The sequence below is a fragment of the Mytilus trossulus genome, chromosome 3 (assembly GCF_036588685.1).
Source record: "Mytilus trossulus isolate FHL-02 chromosome 3, PNRI_Mtr1.1.1.hap1, whole genome shotgun sequence".
NCBI classification, from domain to species: domain Eukaryota; kingdom Metazoa; phylum Mollusca; class Bivalvia; order Mytilida; family Mytilidae; genus Mytilus; species Mytilus trossulus.
The window spans coordinates 34875961-34895060 of NC_086375.1; the positions used below are offsets into that span (position 1 = coordinate 34875961).

The following is a 19100-nucleotide window of genomic DNA, read 5'->3' on the forward strand; positions in this document are numbered from 1 at the left end:
ACTTCTGTTAAGTATGTCTCTTCGGCCTTCTTCTGAATTCTTCATTGTTTGAAAATATAATTCGTCTGTCTGGGACTATTATTTCCAGTCCTAACATACTTGTAACAATTCTTGTAACAATCGAAAGCTCAGGTAACAGTCCAGTGTTAACGCATTTAGGCCAGTTAAGCTACATTTTCGCTATATCTCCAAAACTAACAACATAGTTCTGATGGTTAAAAGGTTCAAGAAGAAAGTAATCCTATCTATGCATGTTTAGTATCTAATGATTGTCAGAGTTTATTTAATTTGACTAGTTCTCTCCCCGGATTAGTTTTACTTTCCATTTTGTACCTCCTTTGTACAACATCCTAGTTATTCAGTGTTGAATTCCCCTTTGTATGTATTTACCAAAAGATAAATATAGATTCTTACATTGGTACCAGTGGATTATCGGATTTATCCAATCGAGATAGTTAAATTATCAATTTTAAAGTCCGAGCCGCCTCGGCGAGGACTTTAAAATTTATAATTTAACTATCGAGATTGGATAAATCCGATAATTCACGAGTAACTATGTAAGAATCTGTTTCTCTAATGATTAAAAAATACATTTTCTTTTTTTGTTAACCGAAAACCCCCCTCGAATGCCTTTCATATTGCACGAAGTTGTCAATTTCATTAACACCTGTTAGCATGTTTTGATTCATCCAGTTAGCTAAAAAGGTCATGACCCTTAAAATCATCCAATGATATTCTGAGATCACCGGCAACCACACGTTGATTAAATTTTTTTATACAATGGGTTCGGAAAGCAATAAATTTCCATAGAATTAGAGAAAATGAAATTTACATCATTTTCATTACTTATATATATTTGAAAGTTAAAAAAAAATAAAAATTTACAACTGGCGCCTTTTCTTCCTCTTTTTTTTTTTTTTTTTACTCTTTTCAACAACTAAGGGCCAAGGCATTTGTCGTTTCTTTTGTTTTTGTCTTATTATCACCCACAAAAAACATCTTATATAAGAGTTAGCCTAGTTTGAAAAGGCCGTTATTCACAAACTGCCACATAGATGCACATAGTTTCATTGAGACAAATAGTTTTGTAACAAATTCTTGGAAAAAGTTGAATTGCATGTCCTTTATAATCATTAGGACTCGTGTATCATTTAATGATATACACATTAAAACAGCTTACAATGTTTCAGTTAAGTATAAATACAATTTGAAATGCAAAAAATACCAACATAACAACCAACGCACTTACTTCATACCATTTCCCTTGAACACAATGTTTAGGATACAAGTGATTGCTCTTATGGTATGGACACAGATGGTTAAAGTGGATTCTGCCTGTGATTCTGAACTTCGTAGGTATATTTTAATAATTTAATTTTGAATGCAAGACGTCTTCTAATTGCCTGACAATGTTTTGTATATATGCTCATAGAAATATTTTTGTCTTGTAACCGTGGCGTCATCAACGTTTTTCAAGATTGGATCCGACTTAAAAGGGAATTTAATAACACATTATTAAGAATATGTGTATTTTTTCCCTGTCTATTCGGAACAACGCGGGTTGTTTAGTGTGCACCACATTTTGTATGGTATTTCTTCATAGACAGAAAAATATTACAGTCATTCCTCAAAAGTAGATTACTTTGCTTTTTATACAAGAAATTATGAAATGAAATAACATTAACGGTACCAAATTTCCTGCACCAAATACGCATTTTGACAATACATGTTTCTTCAGTGATGCTCGTGATCAAAATATTTGAAATCCAAAGCTAATTTAAAAGATGAAGAGCTATAATCCAAAAGGTCTCCAAAAGTATAGCCAAATCCGTGAAAGGAATCAGAGCTTTGCATGAGGGAGATACATTCCTTAATTTATTATAATTTCTAACATTTTGTAACAGCAAATTTTACTAACACAAAAAAATCCGTATTTTCATGCTAGTACCGAAGTACTGGCTACTGGGCTGGTGATGTATACATAGAGATTCTTACATTGATACCAGTGGATTATCGGATTTATCCAATCGAGATAGTTAAATTATCAATTTTAAAGTCCGAGCCGCCTCGGCGAGATTGGATAAATCCGATAATCAACGAGTAACTATGTAAGAATCTGTTTCTCTAATGATTAAAAAGAAATTCTCGTTTGTTGTTAACCGAAAATCCCCTTCGAGTGCCTTTCACATTGCACGAAGTTGTAAATTTCTTTTAACACCTGTTATCATATTTTGATTCATCCAGTTAGCTGAAAAGGTCATGACCCTTAAAATCATCCAATGATCTTTTGAGATCACCAGCAACCACGGGTTGATTACATATAGATTCTTACATTGATACCAGTGGATTATCGAATTTATCCAATCGAGATAGTTAAATTATCAATTTTAAAGTTCGAGCCGCCTCGGCGAGTACTTCAAAATTTATAATTTAACTATCGAGATTGGATAAATCCGATAATCCACGAGTAACTATGTAAGAATCTGTTTCTCTAATGATTAAAAAGACATTTTCTTTTTTTGTTTACCGAAAATCCCCTTCGAGTGCCTTTCACATTGCACGAAGTTGTCAATTTCATTAACACCTGTTATCATATTTTGGTTCATCCAGTCAGCCAAAAAGGTCATGACCCTTAAAATCATCCAATGATATTCTGAGATCACCAGCAACCACACGTTGATTAAATTTTTTTATACAATGGGTTCGAAAAGGGATAAATTTCCATAGAATTAGAGAAATTTTTTTATACAATGGGTCCGGAAAGGGATAAATTTCCATAGAATTAGAGAAATGATATTTAACAAATATATTTTCTATACACATTTAATTATATATCTTTCTTTCCAGAGAATGGTCTCTTTCAAGATCTTGTTAATATGATGATGAAGATAAAGGGTACCAGTTCTGGTATGTTCTGTAAACAGTATTTTCTATACTTATTTCCTACTTATAATAACATATTGCATACTCATTTTCTATTCATAATACCATTTTGAACTGATAATCATTTACATATACAAAATTGCTGTATTTTAGTACTAAACATATGATAAATATAAATATATCATAATATGTAAATGAAGTTTAATTGATACTTGTAAGCAAATCATCACAAATGTGAATATTGACATGAAATGCATGTCCATTGATTTTTTTCCTAATCAATAACTGATTCCAAAGGTACAAAAGGGACAATTAAACTCATAAGTCGAAAACAAACTGACAATGCCATGACAAAAACGCAAAACGATCAAAATAAAAAACCACCAGTATACATAGCACAACACATCGCCAACCAACACTAAGGGTGACATTAGGTGATTCGGAAGGGTAAGAAAATCCCCCGCCACACTCTCATACTTTTTAATCTTGTGCGTGTATTTTTAGTATCTAAATTGTTTTGGTTGATGTATGCTCAATGTCAGTAGTAAACAGTGAATGCACATTCAGGATTATAACCTGCATTACATGCAAATATGCCCTATTTTAGACTGATAAAGCTACCGATTGCTATAAAGACGTATGCTCCCTATTATTAATTAAATCTAATTAGGATAGAGTTTTTATATCCAAGTTGGACCTTTTTCACCTAGTTCCTTATCTCATAGTAGGTGATTTTTTCGTTTTTAAAGACATTAGATAACTGGACTTGGGATGGCTATCATTTTTAGCTCACTTGGCCCGAACAAGTGAGCTTTTCACATCACTTGGCGTCTGTCGTCGTCTGTCGTCGTCTGTCGTCGTCGTCGTCGTACGTCGTCGTTAGCTTTTACAAAAAATTTCTCCTCTGAAACTACAGGGCTAAATTGAACCAAACTTGGCCACAATCATCATTGGGGTATCTAATTTAAAAAATGTGTGGCGTGACCCAGCCAACCAACCAAGATGGCCGCCACGGCTAAAAATAGAACATAGGGGTAACATGTAGTTTTTGGCTTATATCTCAAAATCAAAGCATGTAGAGCAAATCTGACGACGTAGAAATGTTTATCAGGTCCAGATCTATTTGTCCTGAAATTTTCAGATGAATAGATCAACCCGTTGTTGGGTTGTTGCCCCTGAATATGTAATTTTGAGGAAATTTTGCTGTTTTTGGTTATTATCTTGAATATTATTATAGATAGAGATAAACTGTAAACAGCAATAATGTTCAACAAAGTAAGATTTACAAATAAGTCAACATGACCGAAATGGTCAGTTGACCCCTTTAGGAGCTATTGCCCTTTGTAGTAAATTTTAACCATTTTTCGTAAATCTAAGTTATCTTTTACAAAAATCTTCTCCTCTGAAACTACTGGGCCAAATTAATGCAAACTTGGCCACAATTATCTTTGGGGTATCTAGTTGGAAAAATGTGTCCGATGACCTGGCCATCCAACCAAGATGGCCGCCACGGATAAAAATAGAACATAGGGGGTAAAATGTAGTTTTTGGCTTATAACTCAAAAACAAAAGCATTTAGAGCAAATCTGACAAGTAGTTAAATTGTTAATCAAGTCAATATCTATCTGCCTTGAAATTTTAAGATGAATCGTACAATCGGTTGTTGGGTTTCTGCCCCCTCCCCCCATTGGTTATTTTTAAAGAAACTTTGCCTTTTTTTTGGTTATTATCTTGAATATTATTATAGAAAGAGATAAACTGTAAACAGCAATAATGTTCAGCAAAGTAAGATCTACAAATAAGTCTCGTTTTTGATGCGTTTTGTTATTTGATTTTGCCATCTGATTATGGACTTTTCAAATTGATTTTCCTCTGAGTTCAGTATTTTTGTGATTTTACTTTTTAGATATAACCTAACAGTGACAATCGTTGATCAAACTGAACTAAATACATTGATTATCTTTGTAATATCATTTCATTTAACTTTCTGTTTTGTAACCGACACATTTGTTGAATGATAATTGACATATTTTTTAGCAGAACCTTCTACCTGTAGCTGCAAGAAGATTGTGATAGCATTAACAGCTTCGCTTTCAGCTACAAAATCTATTGGCTCTGGTGCAGTTGTTCAGTTTGATAAAGTGTGGACTAATGAGGGGAATGGATATGACCCAAATTCTGGAATATTCACAGCACCAAGGAAAGGATTTTATCAAATATCTGCAACAACAATGTCTCCAGATGGAAAATACTTCCATTCATACCTTATGAAAAATAATGAAAAAACTGTAGGATTGTACACAGGACAAGGATATCATACAGGTTCAGCTAGCATTGTTTTCAAATTAAAGAAAGGAGACCGTGTGTACATTAAGCACCGTAGTGGTACAGAGGCAATCTACAGCGATGGTGATCATTGGAGCATGTTTTCTGGCTTTCTTATTTCTGAATAAAATCTGAAGCAATGCATATTGTTACATTTTATCTTATATATCCATGTAGTCTGGTGAGCTGTTTTGTTTTTAACTACTTACTAGTAACCGATGTTCAAATTCTGTAAACCTCATAAGGACTGATACTCTTGGTAAGAAAATCTATTATATAACTCGATTTCACTGCTGGATTTCAAAGAACATTGTGACACTACTTTACAGAAAAATGGTGGTATTGGTTTACACCAAACCAAGAATGAACATATCCTTACTATAAAAATGATTGATCAAACTTCACTTCAATTAAGAGAGGAAAAAAATACCAAAGGACATTTCGACGCACAAATCTAAAACAACAGACAAAAACGAACAGAGAAACAGAATATCGTATCAACTTATTACATATATCTGCCCTATACAATGCTATATGCAAGGCGCTGCTGAAATATTGCTATATATATATAAATGAAAATTTTACAATTAGAAAGCTGAATCATCCCTTTTCTCGTAAAATTTTCATCTCTACCGACAATCATTGTAAATTTTAAACTTATTTGGGGAGGGGCGTTTAACTTTATCACTACACGTTGAATTATTCAATGAGAGGATATAATTTATATATATCTACCGGAACGAGAATTTCCAGTTAATGCTTGCTTCTTTTAATATTTCCTAATTAAAAACATGTCTTCAAAACTTTGCATCTTTGTCAATCAAGAAATCTAGCGTCACACTTTCATAATATATTCCTTAAAAAAAATTCATGCAAATAAAAGTTAGAAAAGTTCGGAACATTCTTCAGGACAAGATTCAGAGATGAAATATTGAAACAAATTATTGGAAAAATGTTGACTTGCATGTACTATATAATCAATACGAATCATATAACATTTAATGAGAAACACAAAAAAACAGCTTGCAAGGTTTGAACTTTTTTGATTTTTTAACACAACTTGAGATTCACAAAAAAAAGCATCCAAATCGTTGACTTCTTAGCATTTCCCTTGAATACAATGTTTAGGATACCAGTGTTTGCTCTTATGATATGGGCACAGATAGTTACAGTGGACACTACATGTGATTCTGAACTTAGTAAGTATTTATTAAAACAGATCACTTTGCCATTTAAAGAAGAAAATGTGACAAGAAATGGACACATATCTAAAAAAAGAAAATTTATATAACAACTAAGTCATTTAAGTATGATATATATCTTTTTGCAGAGAATGTGCTCTACCAAGATATTCTTAATATGCTGATGAAGATGAAAGGTCCTAGTTCTGGTATGTTCTTTCAACTAAATTTTCTATTTATAATTGAAATTTGCATACTATTTTTTTAATTCATTTTGCATACTCAATTTCTACTTTCAATAGCATTTGCATTCTAATTTTATGTAAAATTTTCATTTTTAGCCATGGCGTTGTCAGTTTATTTTCGATTTATGTTTGCGGTCCCTCTGGTATCTTTCGTCCCTCTTTTATACGTTACACCTTCTCGTGTTTAAATTTATCGAGAGGGCAATAGGAATTTGTTTATCGATTGTTCAATTTGTTAACAAGCTATTGGCGGATCATTTTTTTTTTGGGAGGGGGGGGGGTCCGTTAGTTGGTACCCCCTTTTTTGGACGATCAAGTCATGTGAATGAAGATATTCGGTTGGACCCCCTCCTTTATCTTGGGTTAGAACCCACTCTCCCTTTTGAAAATGGCTGGATCCGTTCCTGTGAGCCTAATGGTAGATATCGTAGATATGTTTCATAGTATATAAATGAAGCTTTAGTTTTCAATAGGCAAATGTATATGCAAATTCAATGTGGCCAGGGAAATGAAATGAATTTTTACTGATATGTAAGTATAACAAAAGGATATTCAAACTCATAAATCGAAAACAAACTGAAAATGCCATGGCTAAAAAATTTAAAACAATCAAAAGACAAGCAACAGTATAATTAGTGTTGTTACCTTAAAATATTGTGTTAAAATCATTTAACGTGATTATCAAGAATAAAATTGAGAATGGAATTCAATACCTAAAGACATTTATTGACATAATTATTCATAAAATGTCATAGAAGAGATGTTTTCATATCCGAGTTAGACTTTTTTTTTAATATAAAAAGAAGAAGATGTGGTATGATTGCCAATGAAACAACTCTCCACGAGGAACCAAGATGACACAGAAATGTAACAACTATAGGTCACCGTACGGTCTTCAACAATAAGCAAAGCCTATACCGCATAGTCAGATATAAAAGGGCCCGAAATGACAGTGGAGAAAAACTAACGGCCTTATTTATTTAAAAAAATAAACGAAACATAATATGTAACAAATAAACAAACGGCAACTCCTAAAATACTGGCTCCTGACTTGATACAGACACAAACATACATAATGTGGAGGGGTTAAACATGTCAGCGGGAAGTCAACCACTTCTCCTAACCTGGGACAGTGGTATAACAATACAACATAAGAACGAACTATACATATCAGTTGAAAAAGGTTTAACTAATCAGATGGACAAAATTACAAGTGGACGTGACATGGTACTTGTACATCCCAACAACAAAAAGACACTAGAAACAGATCTTAGAGTACTTGAAGTTAACTGACAGCTAGTTCAAAGCCACACACAACTAATAATAAAACAATTATCTAAGACTAAATTATCCATTCGTACACATCCAACATGCAATGGATTTAGTGAGAAGACGTCATAAACAGTTAGAGAAAAACATGACAAATTCCTCATCTTATAGTTGGTGATAATTTTATTGAAATTTCATGACAGACACATAGTATGACTGGACTTAGGATGGTAAGCAATTTTTTTTTCAAATCACTGAAATCTATTCACACAAACAACCTGTCTTACGTGTAAGTTGATCTATTTGTAGAGGTGCATTCATATTTAAATATGCTAAAAAGTTTTAGTATGAATTAAAACTGATAACTTTGCCATTCAAAGAAGGAAACGTGTAATAAAATACATAATGATTGAATAAATATATATTTGTTATAACAACTACGTAAATGTAAGAATATGTCTTTTTACAGAGAATGGACTCCTTCGAGGTCTTCTTGATATGATGATGAAGGTAAAAGGTCCTAGTTCTGGTATGTTTTTTCAACAGTATTTTGCGTACTTATTTTCTACTTATAACAGCATCTTGCATACTCATTTTTTTCTTATAGTTGCATTTTTCATACTCATTTTTCCTTATAGTTGCATTTTTCATACTCATTATCTACTTAAGATAGCATATTGCATACGCAATACTACTTGTAACATCATGTTGTTCACTCATTTTCTACTTATAAATGCATTTTGTTTACTCAATTTCTACTTGCAATAGCATTTAGCATTCTCATTTTATACCTCCAATAGCAGGTTAAAATACCGTTTGGATACTTATTTCACAGTCCGCCACTTTGTCATGTTGACTTCATCAAAAGGTCAATAGGGATTTATTTATCTAATTTGTTTGAATTCAATGTTTGCAAGCATCATATTAAATATATATCATAATATGTAACTGAAGGTTAATTGCTGTTTTTTTAGTCCCTTGAGACAAAATGTCGAGGGGCATAATAATTTACCCCTGTCTGTCCGTTCGTTCGTCTGTACGTCCGTGTACCCTGATTTGGATACAGTGTTTATCTGGCTATCTCCGTCTGCAGTTTTTGACGCATAGGTTTAATATTTTGTAGGATGTTTATACACAAAATGAAGGTATGCATGCTTACATGATTTTTTTCTCTCAATTATTCGGAAAAATGACAATTAGTTGGACTTTGGTCATTTGTTTTGGTACTAGCTTCATAAGAGATCACAGTTGTCCAGCTATTTCCTCTTATAGTTACATCATCATACATAATGCTAAACTTGTAATTTCCTATGGTCAGGAGGGGGAATCATTTGTGACTAACAGACAGCAATAATAATTTCAAGTTGCAGCCAACACCACTGTTTGTTAAATCTAAAAGAAAACCAAACACGTTGAACTATACGAATGCATATGGCAGAGCAGAAAAGCGAAGAGGGCCATTGTCCATATCTTGTTTTTTCTAATATACAAGTGAGGCGAAAGGTACCAAACGGGTATTTAAACTAAATGCCATGGGAAAAAAAAACTAAAAAAAGATAAAAAGACAAACATCAGAATTATAAAAAATGTTTTGCTGTCGATGGTTTGTTAAATTCATTTACTGTGCAAAGCATGGAGGCTTTTATCGTGATATTGTTATCAATTGCTAAAGACGTTTTTTGACCTAATTATTCATAAAATTTCCATCAGATAAAAGTTTTTATATCCGAGTTGGACCTTTTTAAAATCAGTTCCCGATCGTTTAGTAGGTGATTTTTTTATTTCAACTTCATTACAAAGACATGAACAAATTTACTCTATAAAGATGGTAAGCACAATTTGTGTGTCACTGAAATAACTTCATTCAAACAACGTTTTATTCAAGCAGTGGCTTGCACTGTTTTACCAGTTGATATATTTGTGGAGGTGAATACATACTCAAATTTGCTGAAAAGTTTTGAGCAATTTGTACGCTATATAACTCCATACAACTATTTACACTTTACTGCTTTGTTAATTCCGATATGCATGCTCTTGAGCAATTCGAGTTTCCATGGAAAATTATAAATTCAAAACGAAGACACTACTTAACTGACAAATGGTGGCATAAATACAATTGAGAATGGAAATAGGGAATGTGTCAAAGAGACAACAACCCGACCATAGAAATAACCAACAGCAAGAGGTCACCAACAGGTCTTCAATGTAGCCAGAAATTCCCGCAACCGGAGGCGTCCTTCAGCTGGCCCCTAAACAAATATATACTAGTTCAGTGATAATGACCGCCATACCAATTTCCAAAATGTACACAAGAAACTAAAATTAAAATAATACAAGATTAACAAAGGCCAGAGGCTTCTGACTTGGGACTAGATACCTGTATACATCACACAAACGATTTAGTATAATTACAACCTTACAGCAACACTCTTTTTTGCTCACCTGGCCCAAAGGGCCAAGTGAGCTTCAATCATCACTTGGCATCCGTCGTCCGTCGTCCGTCGTCGTCGTCGTCCGTCGTCGTCCGTCGTCCGTCGTTAGCTTTTACAAAAATCTTCTCTGAAACTACCAGGCCAAATTAAACAAAATTTGGCCACAACCATCATTGGGGTATTTAGTCTAAAAATGTGTCCGGTGACCCCGCCAACCAACCAAGATGGCCGCCATGGCTAAAAATAGAACATAGGGGTAAAATGCAGGCTTACAACTCAAAAACGAAAGCATTTATAGAAAATCTGATGAGGGATAAAAAAAATTATCAGGTCAAGATCTATCTGCCCTGTAATTTTAAGATGAATCGGTCAACCCGTTGTTGGGTTGCTGTCCCTAAACTGTTAATTTTAAGGGAATTTTACTGTTTTTGGTTATTATCTTGAATATTATTATAGATAGAGATGAACTGTGAACAGCAATAATGTTCAGCAAAGTAAGATCTACAAATAAGTCATGTGACCGAAATGGTCAGTTGACCGCTTTAGGAGTTATTGCCCTTTATAGTCAATTTTTAACCATTTTTCGTAAATCTTAGTAATCTTTTACAAAAATCTTCTCCTCTGAAACTACTTGACCAAATGAATCCAAACTTGGCCACAATCATCTTTGGGTATGTAGTTTTAAAAATGTGTCCAGTGACCGCTCATCTAGCCAAGATGGCCGCCACAGCTTAAAATAGAACATGGGGTAAAATGCAGTTTTTGGATTATAACTAAAAAACCAAAGCATTTAGAGCAAATCTGACAGAGTTGAATTATTAATCAGGTCAAGATCTATCTGCCCTGAAATTTTCAGATGAATCGGTCAACCTGATGTTGGGTTGCTGCCCCTAAATTGGTAATTTAAAGGAAATTTTACTGTTTTTTGTTATTATCTTGATTACTATTATAGATAAAGATGAACTTTAAACAGCAATAATGTTCAACAAAGTAAGATCTACAAATAAGTTAACCTGACCAAAATGGTAAGTTGACCACTTTAGGAGTTATTGCCCTTTATAGTCAATTTTTAACCATTTTTCGTAAATCTTAGTAATCTTTTACAAAAATCTTCTCCTCTGAAACTACTGGGCGAAATTAATCCAAACTTGGCCACAATCATCTTTGGGATATCTAGTTTTAAAAATGTGTCCGGTGATCCGGACATTTAACCAAGATTGCCGCCAAAGCTAAAAATAGAACATAGGGGGTAAAATGCAGTTTTTGGCTTAAAACTAAAAAAAAACCCAAAGCATTTAGAGCAAATCTGACTGGGGTTTAATTGTTTATTATGTCAAGATCTTTCTGCACTGAAATTTACAGATTGATTGGGCAACCTGTTGCAAGGTTGCTGCCCCTGAATTGGTAATTTTAAGGACATTTTGCCGTTTTTTGTTATTAACTTGAATATTATTATAGATATAGATAAACTGTGAACAGCAATAATGTACAGCAAAGTAAGACCGAAAATAAAGTGAACATGACCAAAATGGTCAATTGACCCCCCTAAGAAGTTATTGTCCTTTATAGTAAATTTTTAACAATTTTTATAAAATTTGTTATTTTTTTATTCAAATTTTCCACTGAAACTTCTGGGCCAAGTTCATTATAGATAGAGATAATTGTAAGCAGCAAGAATGTTCAGTAAAGTAAGATGTACAAACACATCACCATCACCAAAACACAATATTGCCATGAATCCATCTGCATCCATTGTTTAATAATCACATAGACCAAGGTTAGCGACACATGCTCTTTAGAGCCTTTAGTTTAAATCAAACCAAACTTTATATATGAATAATCTGTGTTATATCATTGACTCTTACTTTCTGATTTTAAACGGATACGTTTATTGTATAATAATCAACATATTATTTTTTATCAGAACCGTCTACCTGTAACTGCAAGAAGATTGTAATTGCTTTCACAGCTTCGCTGTCAGCTGCAAAATCCATTGGCATAAACGAGGTTGTTAAGTTTGATAAAGTTTGGACCAATGAGGGAAACGGATATCACTCAAATTCTGGAGTCTTCACAGCACCAAAGACAGGATTCTATCAAATATCTGCAACAATAATGTCTCCGAATGGAAAATATTTTCATTCATATCTTATGAAAAATAATAAACAAACTGTTGGAATGTACCCAGGACAAGGCCATCATACAGGTGCAGCAAACATTGTTCTGAAATTAAAGAAAGGAGATCGTGTGTACATTAGGCATGCAAGCAACATCGAGAGCATTTATAGTGATAGCAATCATTATAGCATGTTTTCTGGATTTCTTATTTCTGAATAAAATTTGAGACAAGAATTTTATTTTATCTTGTATATCTATATTGGCTTGTGAGCTGTTATGTTTCACAATCAAATTGTTCTTATTTATGAATTCTTACATACCTAAAACTTTCCTTTTGAATTAAGTGGTATACCTTACATTACACATACAGATATTAGTTGCAAAACTCTAATCAATTTAAAGAGCTCTGAAAGTATTTGACTTTTAATTTGTTTTACTGTATATAACAAGACATATGGATGATGGAGTGTATACCTTAATCAGATAATATTCCAGCCGAAATATTTCTATGACTGAAATGAACAGGTATTTTTTAAACAATTAAAAATGGTTGATTATAGTGATCATTTCAACACATATATAAAATGGAAAAAAATAGCGGGAAAAACCCGTGAAACACACTTACTAATTAAGAGGTCATCAACTTCAATATGCGTTCAAACGTATTAAGAACTTCAAGTCACCAGTGAATCGGATGTTCAGTAGTTGTTTTTTTGTGGTTCATAAGTGTTTCTCGTTTTTTGTTTTTATATAGATTAGACTGTTGGTTTTCACGTTTGAATGGTTTAACACTAGTAATTTTTGGGGGCCTGAAAGGTCAAGTAAGCTATTCTCACCACTAGGCGTGCGCCGTTCTCGTCGTCGTCTGTTAACTTTTACAAAAATCTTCTTCTCTGAAACTAATGGCCCAAATTAAACAAAACTTGGCAACAATCATCACAAGGGTATCTAGTTAAAAAATGTGTCTGACGACCCGGATGCTCGCCCGGATGCTAACCAACATAGCCGACATAGAACCTAGGGGTAAAATGCTTTTTTTGGCTTATAGCTCTGAAACTAAAGCATTTTGAGCAAATCTAACATGGGTTCAAAATATTCATTAGGTTAAGATCTATCCGCCTTGAAATTTTCAGACGAATGCGACAACCCATTGTTGGGTGGCTGTCCCTGAAGTGGTAATTTTAGGAAATGTTGCAGTTTTTGGTTATTATCTTGAATTTTAGTATAGATGGAATAACGCTGTATGTGTCCGATGACCCCGCCTCCCAAACATCATGGCCTACATGGTAAAAATAGAATATAGGCGTAAACTGCATTTTTTTTTTATATCTCTGACACTAAAGCATATAGAGCAAATCTTACAGTGGCAAACATTTTCACCAGATTTAGATTTATCTGCCCTGAAATTTTCAGACCACCCCGAAAACCTGTTGTTGGATTGCTGCCCCTAAGTTAGTAATTTTACAGAAATTGCAGTTTTAAATCATTATCCACGATCTCATTATAAGGTATTGTAACTAATACTATTAGTTACGATTTTGTCTGATGCTCTTTATGTTTCTGTGTGTGTTACATTTTAGTGTTCTCCTCTTATATTTAGTGCGTTTCCCTCTGTTTTAGTTCGTTACCCCGATTTTGTTTTTTTGTCCATGAATTCTTGAGTTTTGAACAGTGGTATACTACTGTTGCCTTTATTTAACCTTATTTACATGATTTCAAAGCTTCAGTAAATACAGGTAAGCGACTCTGGCTCTTGAGAGCCTCTAGTTTTCTTTCTGTTTGGTGTCAAGGCTCCGTGTTGAGGACCTTACCTTGACCTATAATGGTTTACTTTTATAAATTGTAACTTGGATGAAGAGTTGTCTCATTGGCACTCATACGTAATCGTCTTATATCAATTCAAGAGAAAAGAGAAAACAATATCTAAAAACAACTCTATAACACTAGGTGCACATCTTCAATTTATGTCAATTGATGTTTATGGATTAAAATTGTAGTATGAGTTAATAAAACAAACTTGTGATCAATTCCCTAGTAAAAATAATTGACTCGACAATAATGAGAAGTACCCGGATTGTCAATGACAAAAACATCCACCAAAAATCAAATATATGACTAAGGGTCAGACAAAACATCAAATTGCATGAGTTGTTTAGGTTTCTTTGCTCAATTTTTCTCAAGTTAAAGTCTTAATGTTTCTTTTAATGATAATAGAGCTTTGAATAAAGGCAGCAGTAACATACCACTTCAAAAGTCATAAATCAGTTGAAAGAAAAAAAATATGATTACAAAAAAACAACCCAGGAAAACATCGAAATGTTGTTTTTGAGGATGTCTCTAAATTCTAAGAATAAACTTAAGATCGATAAAAAAAGATTTAGCAAAGTTCAGTTAAGATGGTACTCAATAAAAGAAAGACCGTGTTCGAATTAAGCATCTTAGAAGTATAGAGGAAATCAAAAGAAGTTTGCAATAATCGGAGCATATTTATGGCATCATCACCACTGAATAAAACATTCTAATAACATTTGATCATTTTATTCATGTTGTCTGGTGTTTTTCAGCAAACAATGCATTCCTTTCTTAGATTCTTATATACGTAATACTTGACTTTCCTTTTAAATAAAGTGTGTTAAAAAAACATATGATTGTTCAAATTAAATTAATCTAAAGAACTTAACAAACAGTTTCAAAAAAGTAAAATAACAAAAATACCAAACTCTGAGAAAATGCTAAACGCAAAGTCCCTAAGGAAACAATAATGCCATGGCAAAATCAAATAACAAAACACATCAAAAACGAATGGACAATTTAGTTAATAACCATGAAAACATCATGCAATGCTGATTTACTATTGAATTACATTTCAATTATGTGTACTTTTATCGTGCTAATGATAGAAATTATATTAATATAAATTGTAAAATGATATTTATTCAACAAATTTTAATATATCAGGTAAATACTTATTCTGAAGTTTAATATTATTTATTTGACATACAGAAACGTTTGCTTGATAGTCTTATAATTTAAGATAATAATGAGAGAATCATATATTAGTGTTGTTTTGTTTTAAAGATGGATCTAAATTGATTGATTAGTAATTAATCAGTTTGTGAAACAAAAATCCTAGGCTAAACCGCCATACATGTATCATCAAAACATGTAGGCATGGTAAAATAAAAGTGAAAACATTGTTGAATAATCTTTCTTAAAATGTTTATTTAGAATTATAAATCACTGCACACAACCATTTTGTCAAATGAGTACACATAGAAGGATTAAAGAAATAAAAATTACTCCTGTAAAAAAGCAGATTAAAATGTGTAATAAAACAGCCTAGAGACAATGCCACTAGTACATGTATTTTAACTAATTCGCAATATTTTGCTAATATTAAGACATTATATATTGTTTGAACTAAAACTTATTTTCAGTATTGTGACAAGAATACTTTTCATTTATTCTTATTATTTTTATTGAATGATGTATTTCTAAGATATATAAATACCCCTTAATGTATTATCAAGTTAATAGGAACATATTCCCTCTTCTATCAACAAATATCATGATCTAGTGATACCTGCTCAATCATCTCCTGTCATAAGACTATTTAGAATTCTGGCAAAGTAAACATGTTAAGACCAGAGAGATGCAGACTTAATGACAAAACATTGAAACTTCTAATAAAGATCTAATGCAAATTGTTTTAGCTCACATGAATATTTTACACATGCTATATACGTATATTGTTTATGATAAAATGTAATTTGTAATTTAATTAATTACTTTAGTAAAGAATTATTTACTTTAGTAAAGTAATTGTAATTTAATTAATTACATTTAAAAAAAAACCTGAGTAATGGTAATTAATGTTATTGATTATTTTTGCAATGTAATATCTTTAATGTGTAATTTAATTAAAATACATTCCAATGTAATTGACCCCATGTCTGTTAGGGTATTTGTTGAGTTTCTGAGTGAATTGTCAATACCTAATTCATTTATCACGCAGTTTTTGTAATGAGATTAACACACAAAACTATGTTATTTGGGGCTTTATCTGTGGGGACAACAACATGTTTGTCATGGAGGTAGGACAAGTGTTTTGCAACATTTGGGTCTTTGTAGATTGACTGTAGTATGGGTATTGATAGACCTATTCAGTTGTTTTAATCTGATTTGTATCAACGACCTCACAACTTTATACCATTCGACAAGAGTATCTACGTCTTTTTTCTCGCGTTTAGCCCTTTGCCTGGCATAATCCTCGACTGAATCAGAAAATCCATTAGCATATTGAAGTCCAAGTTGACGGCATCGAAACCTTTGTTGGCAAAGCAAAGTTTAAGAAAGGATCTTTTTCATCTTTTCAAATGAAAACTGGTTTGAAACTTCTGTGACGTCCAATAACCGAAATGTTAGCTGTAAGATTGTATTGGTTTGAATGAGGATTAGTAATAGTTGTTTCCAAACATAAATTAAACAGAGAATGAAGTTTTAAAAGGTGTATGAAATACAGTTTTGTGCGAAAATGATGAATACCTTAATGGCTTTTGTATAAATGGCATGCAATTATGATTGAAAATTAAACATCCATGTCTTGTTAAAACAAGCATGCCTTAAACTTTTAATATACATGTTAAAATAGAATACACACGCTTAAATTTCTCGCTTGCTCATCTGAGGGTGATTGAAGTTGATGTTAAAAGTGAACAAGCTTATTAATGATACGTAAAAAGTACGTCAAGATCAGATGCATTAATCTGTCGGACATACATGTACACCTTCCATTCATTTCATACACCAAATATAGTTATATGGCTTTAATAGAGCTAACAAAACTTGATGTTGACCAATGGACCATGAAAATGAGATCAAGGTCAGATAAACCTTGCTGAGCAGATATGTTCACCTAACATTTATTGCATATATCTAATATAGTTGTCTGGCTGTCATCGGAAACTGACCAGATAACAAAAACATTAAGCGATGAGCCATAAACATGAAGTCAAGGTAAGATGAATCTCCAAACAAACACATACACATCTTATAAGTATTCCATACACTAAGTATTGTTGAAATTTTGATTGAAGTGCCTAAGAAACAGACCATATCACGAAAACTCAGTGTTGAACAATTAACCAGGAATTTGAGGTTAACACTCCCAGGTAAAAAGTACAATATGCAGGAAACTTGTAGGCCTTGCATGAATCTCAAGTATCTAAAAATTAGATTTTTTTTACCCGGCAATTATAAGTGAAAAAAGTTTATATATGTGACATTTTTTTTTGGTTTAGATTCAGGTGTTTTATATATGGTTAATTCTTAAGGCATTTAACAAAATTATTATACATACTAGTAATAAATGTTAACACAAGAGTGCACACACTGGAATGTCTCACCTTCTTTGCTAATCATTGATATTATGTGGATAGTCCTAAATATAAAGCTTTATTACAACTGTCACATAAACTTAACATAAACCAAGAAAACTAAACCATGACCTTTGAACCATGAAAATGAGGTCCATACAACAAATAAAGTTGACCTATTGCCTCTAGTTTAAGAAAAACAGACCAAAACACAAAAACTTAACACTGAGCAATGACATGTGAAAATAAGGTCAAGGTCAAATAAAACCTGCACGACTGACATATAGATCATAAAATATTTGCAGATACCAAATATAGTTGACCTATTGCATAGAGTATTGGAAAAAAATACCAAAACTCAAAAACTTAACTTTGACCACTGAACCATGAAAATGAGGTCAAGGTCAGATGACACCTGCAAGCTAGACATGTACACCTTACAATCATTCCTCACACCAAATATAGTAGACCTATTGCATACAGTATAAGAAAAACAGACCAAAACACAAAAACTTAACTATAACCACTGAACCATGAAAATGAGGTTGGCCAGTTGGACATGTATACCTTACAGTGCTTCCATACACCGAATATACTAGACATATTCCTTATAGTATCTCAGATATGGACTTGACCACCAAAACTTAACCTTGCTCATTGATCCATGAAACGAGGTCGAGGTCAAGTAAAAACTGTCTGACGGGCATGAGAACCTTGCAAGGTACGCACATACCAAATATATTTATCCTATTACTTATAGTAAGAGAGAATTTAACATTACAAAAAATCTTAACTTTTTTTTCAAGTAGTCACTGAACCATCAAAATGAGATCAAGGACATTGGACATGTGACTGACAGAAACTTCGTAACATGAGGCATCCATATACAAAGTATGAAGCATCCAGGTCTTCTACCTTCTAAAATATAAAGCTTTTGGGAAGTTAGCTAACGCCGCCGCCGCCGCCGCCACCGGATCACTATCCCTATATCGAGCTTTCTGCGACAAAAGTCGCAGGCTCGATAAAAAAACTGAGGCAATCAATTAAGCATTCAACAACAGATCAGATTTTTGTATGAAAATTATTAAATACACATATATTTTGAAATTATTTCACATTTTACGAAATGATGTTTTCTTTTTTTGGTGTATTACAGTTACATTCAGGAGACTAATCCAGATCTCCAGTAGATTGTAAAGACCAAAGAATTTTCGGAAACTTGCCTCAAACGACAATGGTATCTTTTTTAAGTGTTTAAACTAATTTTATTTA

The 19100-nt window shown here is 32.7% G+C and overlaps 2 protein-coding genes across 2 annotated transcripts; both read left to right on the top strand.

Moving 5' to 3' along the window:
* The first annotated feature begins 1234 nt into the window (after positions 1 to 1234).
* Positions 1235 to 5336, top strand: LOC134709381 (cerebellin-3-like). The gene is made up of 3 exons (XM_063569548.1): positions 1235 to 1352; positions 2848 to 2907; positions 4921 to 5336. The coding sequence occupies exons 1-3, from the start codon at positions 1274 to 1276 to the stop codon at positions 5334 to 5336; spliced, it is 555 nt and encodes a 184-aa protein (XP_063425618.1). The 5' UTR covers positions 1235 to 1273.
* Positions 5337 to 6293: 957 nt separating this feature from the next.
* Positions 6294 to 12672, top strand: LOC134709382 (heavy metal-binding protein HIP-like). Its single transcript, XM_063569549.1, has 4 exons — positions 6294 to 6407; positions 6539 to 6598; positions 8704 to 8706; positions 12260 to 12672. Exons 1-4 carry the CDS (start codon positions 6329 to 6331, stop codon positions 12670 to 12672), a joined length of 555 nt encoding a protein of 184 aa, XP_063425619.1. The 5' UTR covers positions 6294 to 6328.
* The last annotated feature ends 6428 nt before the right edge of the window (positions 12673 to 19100 follow it).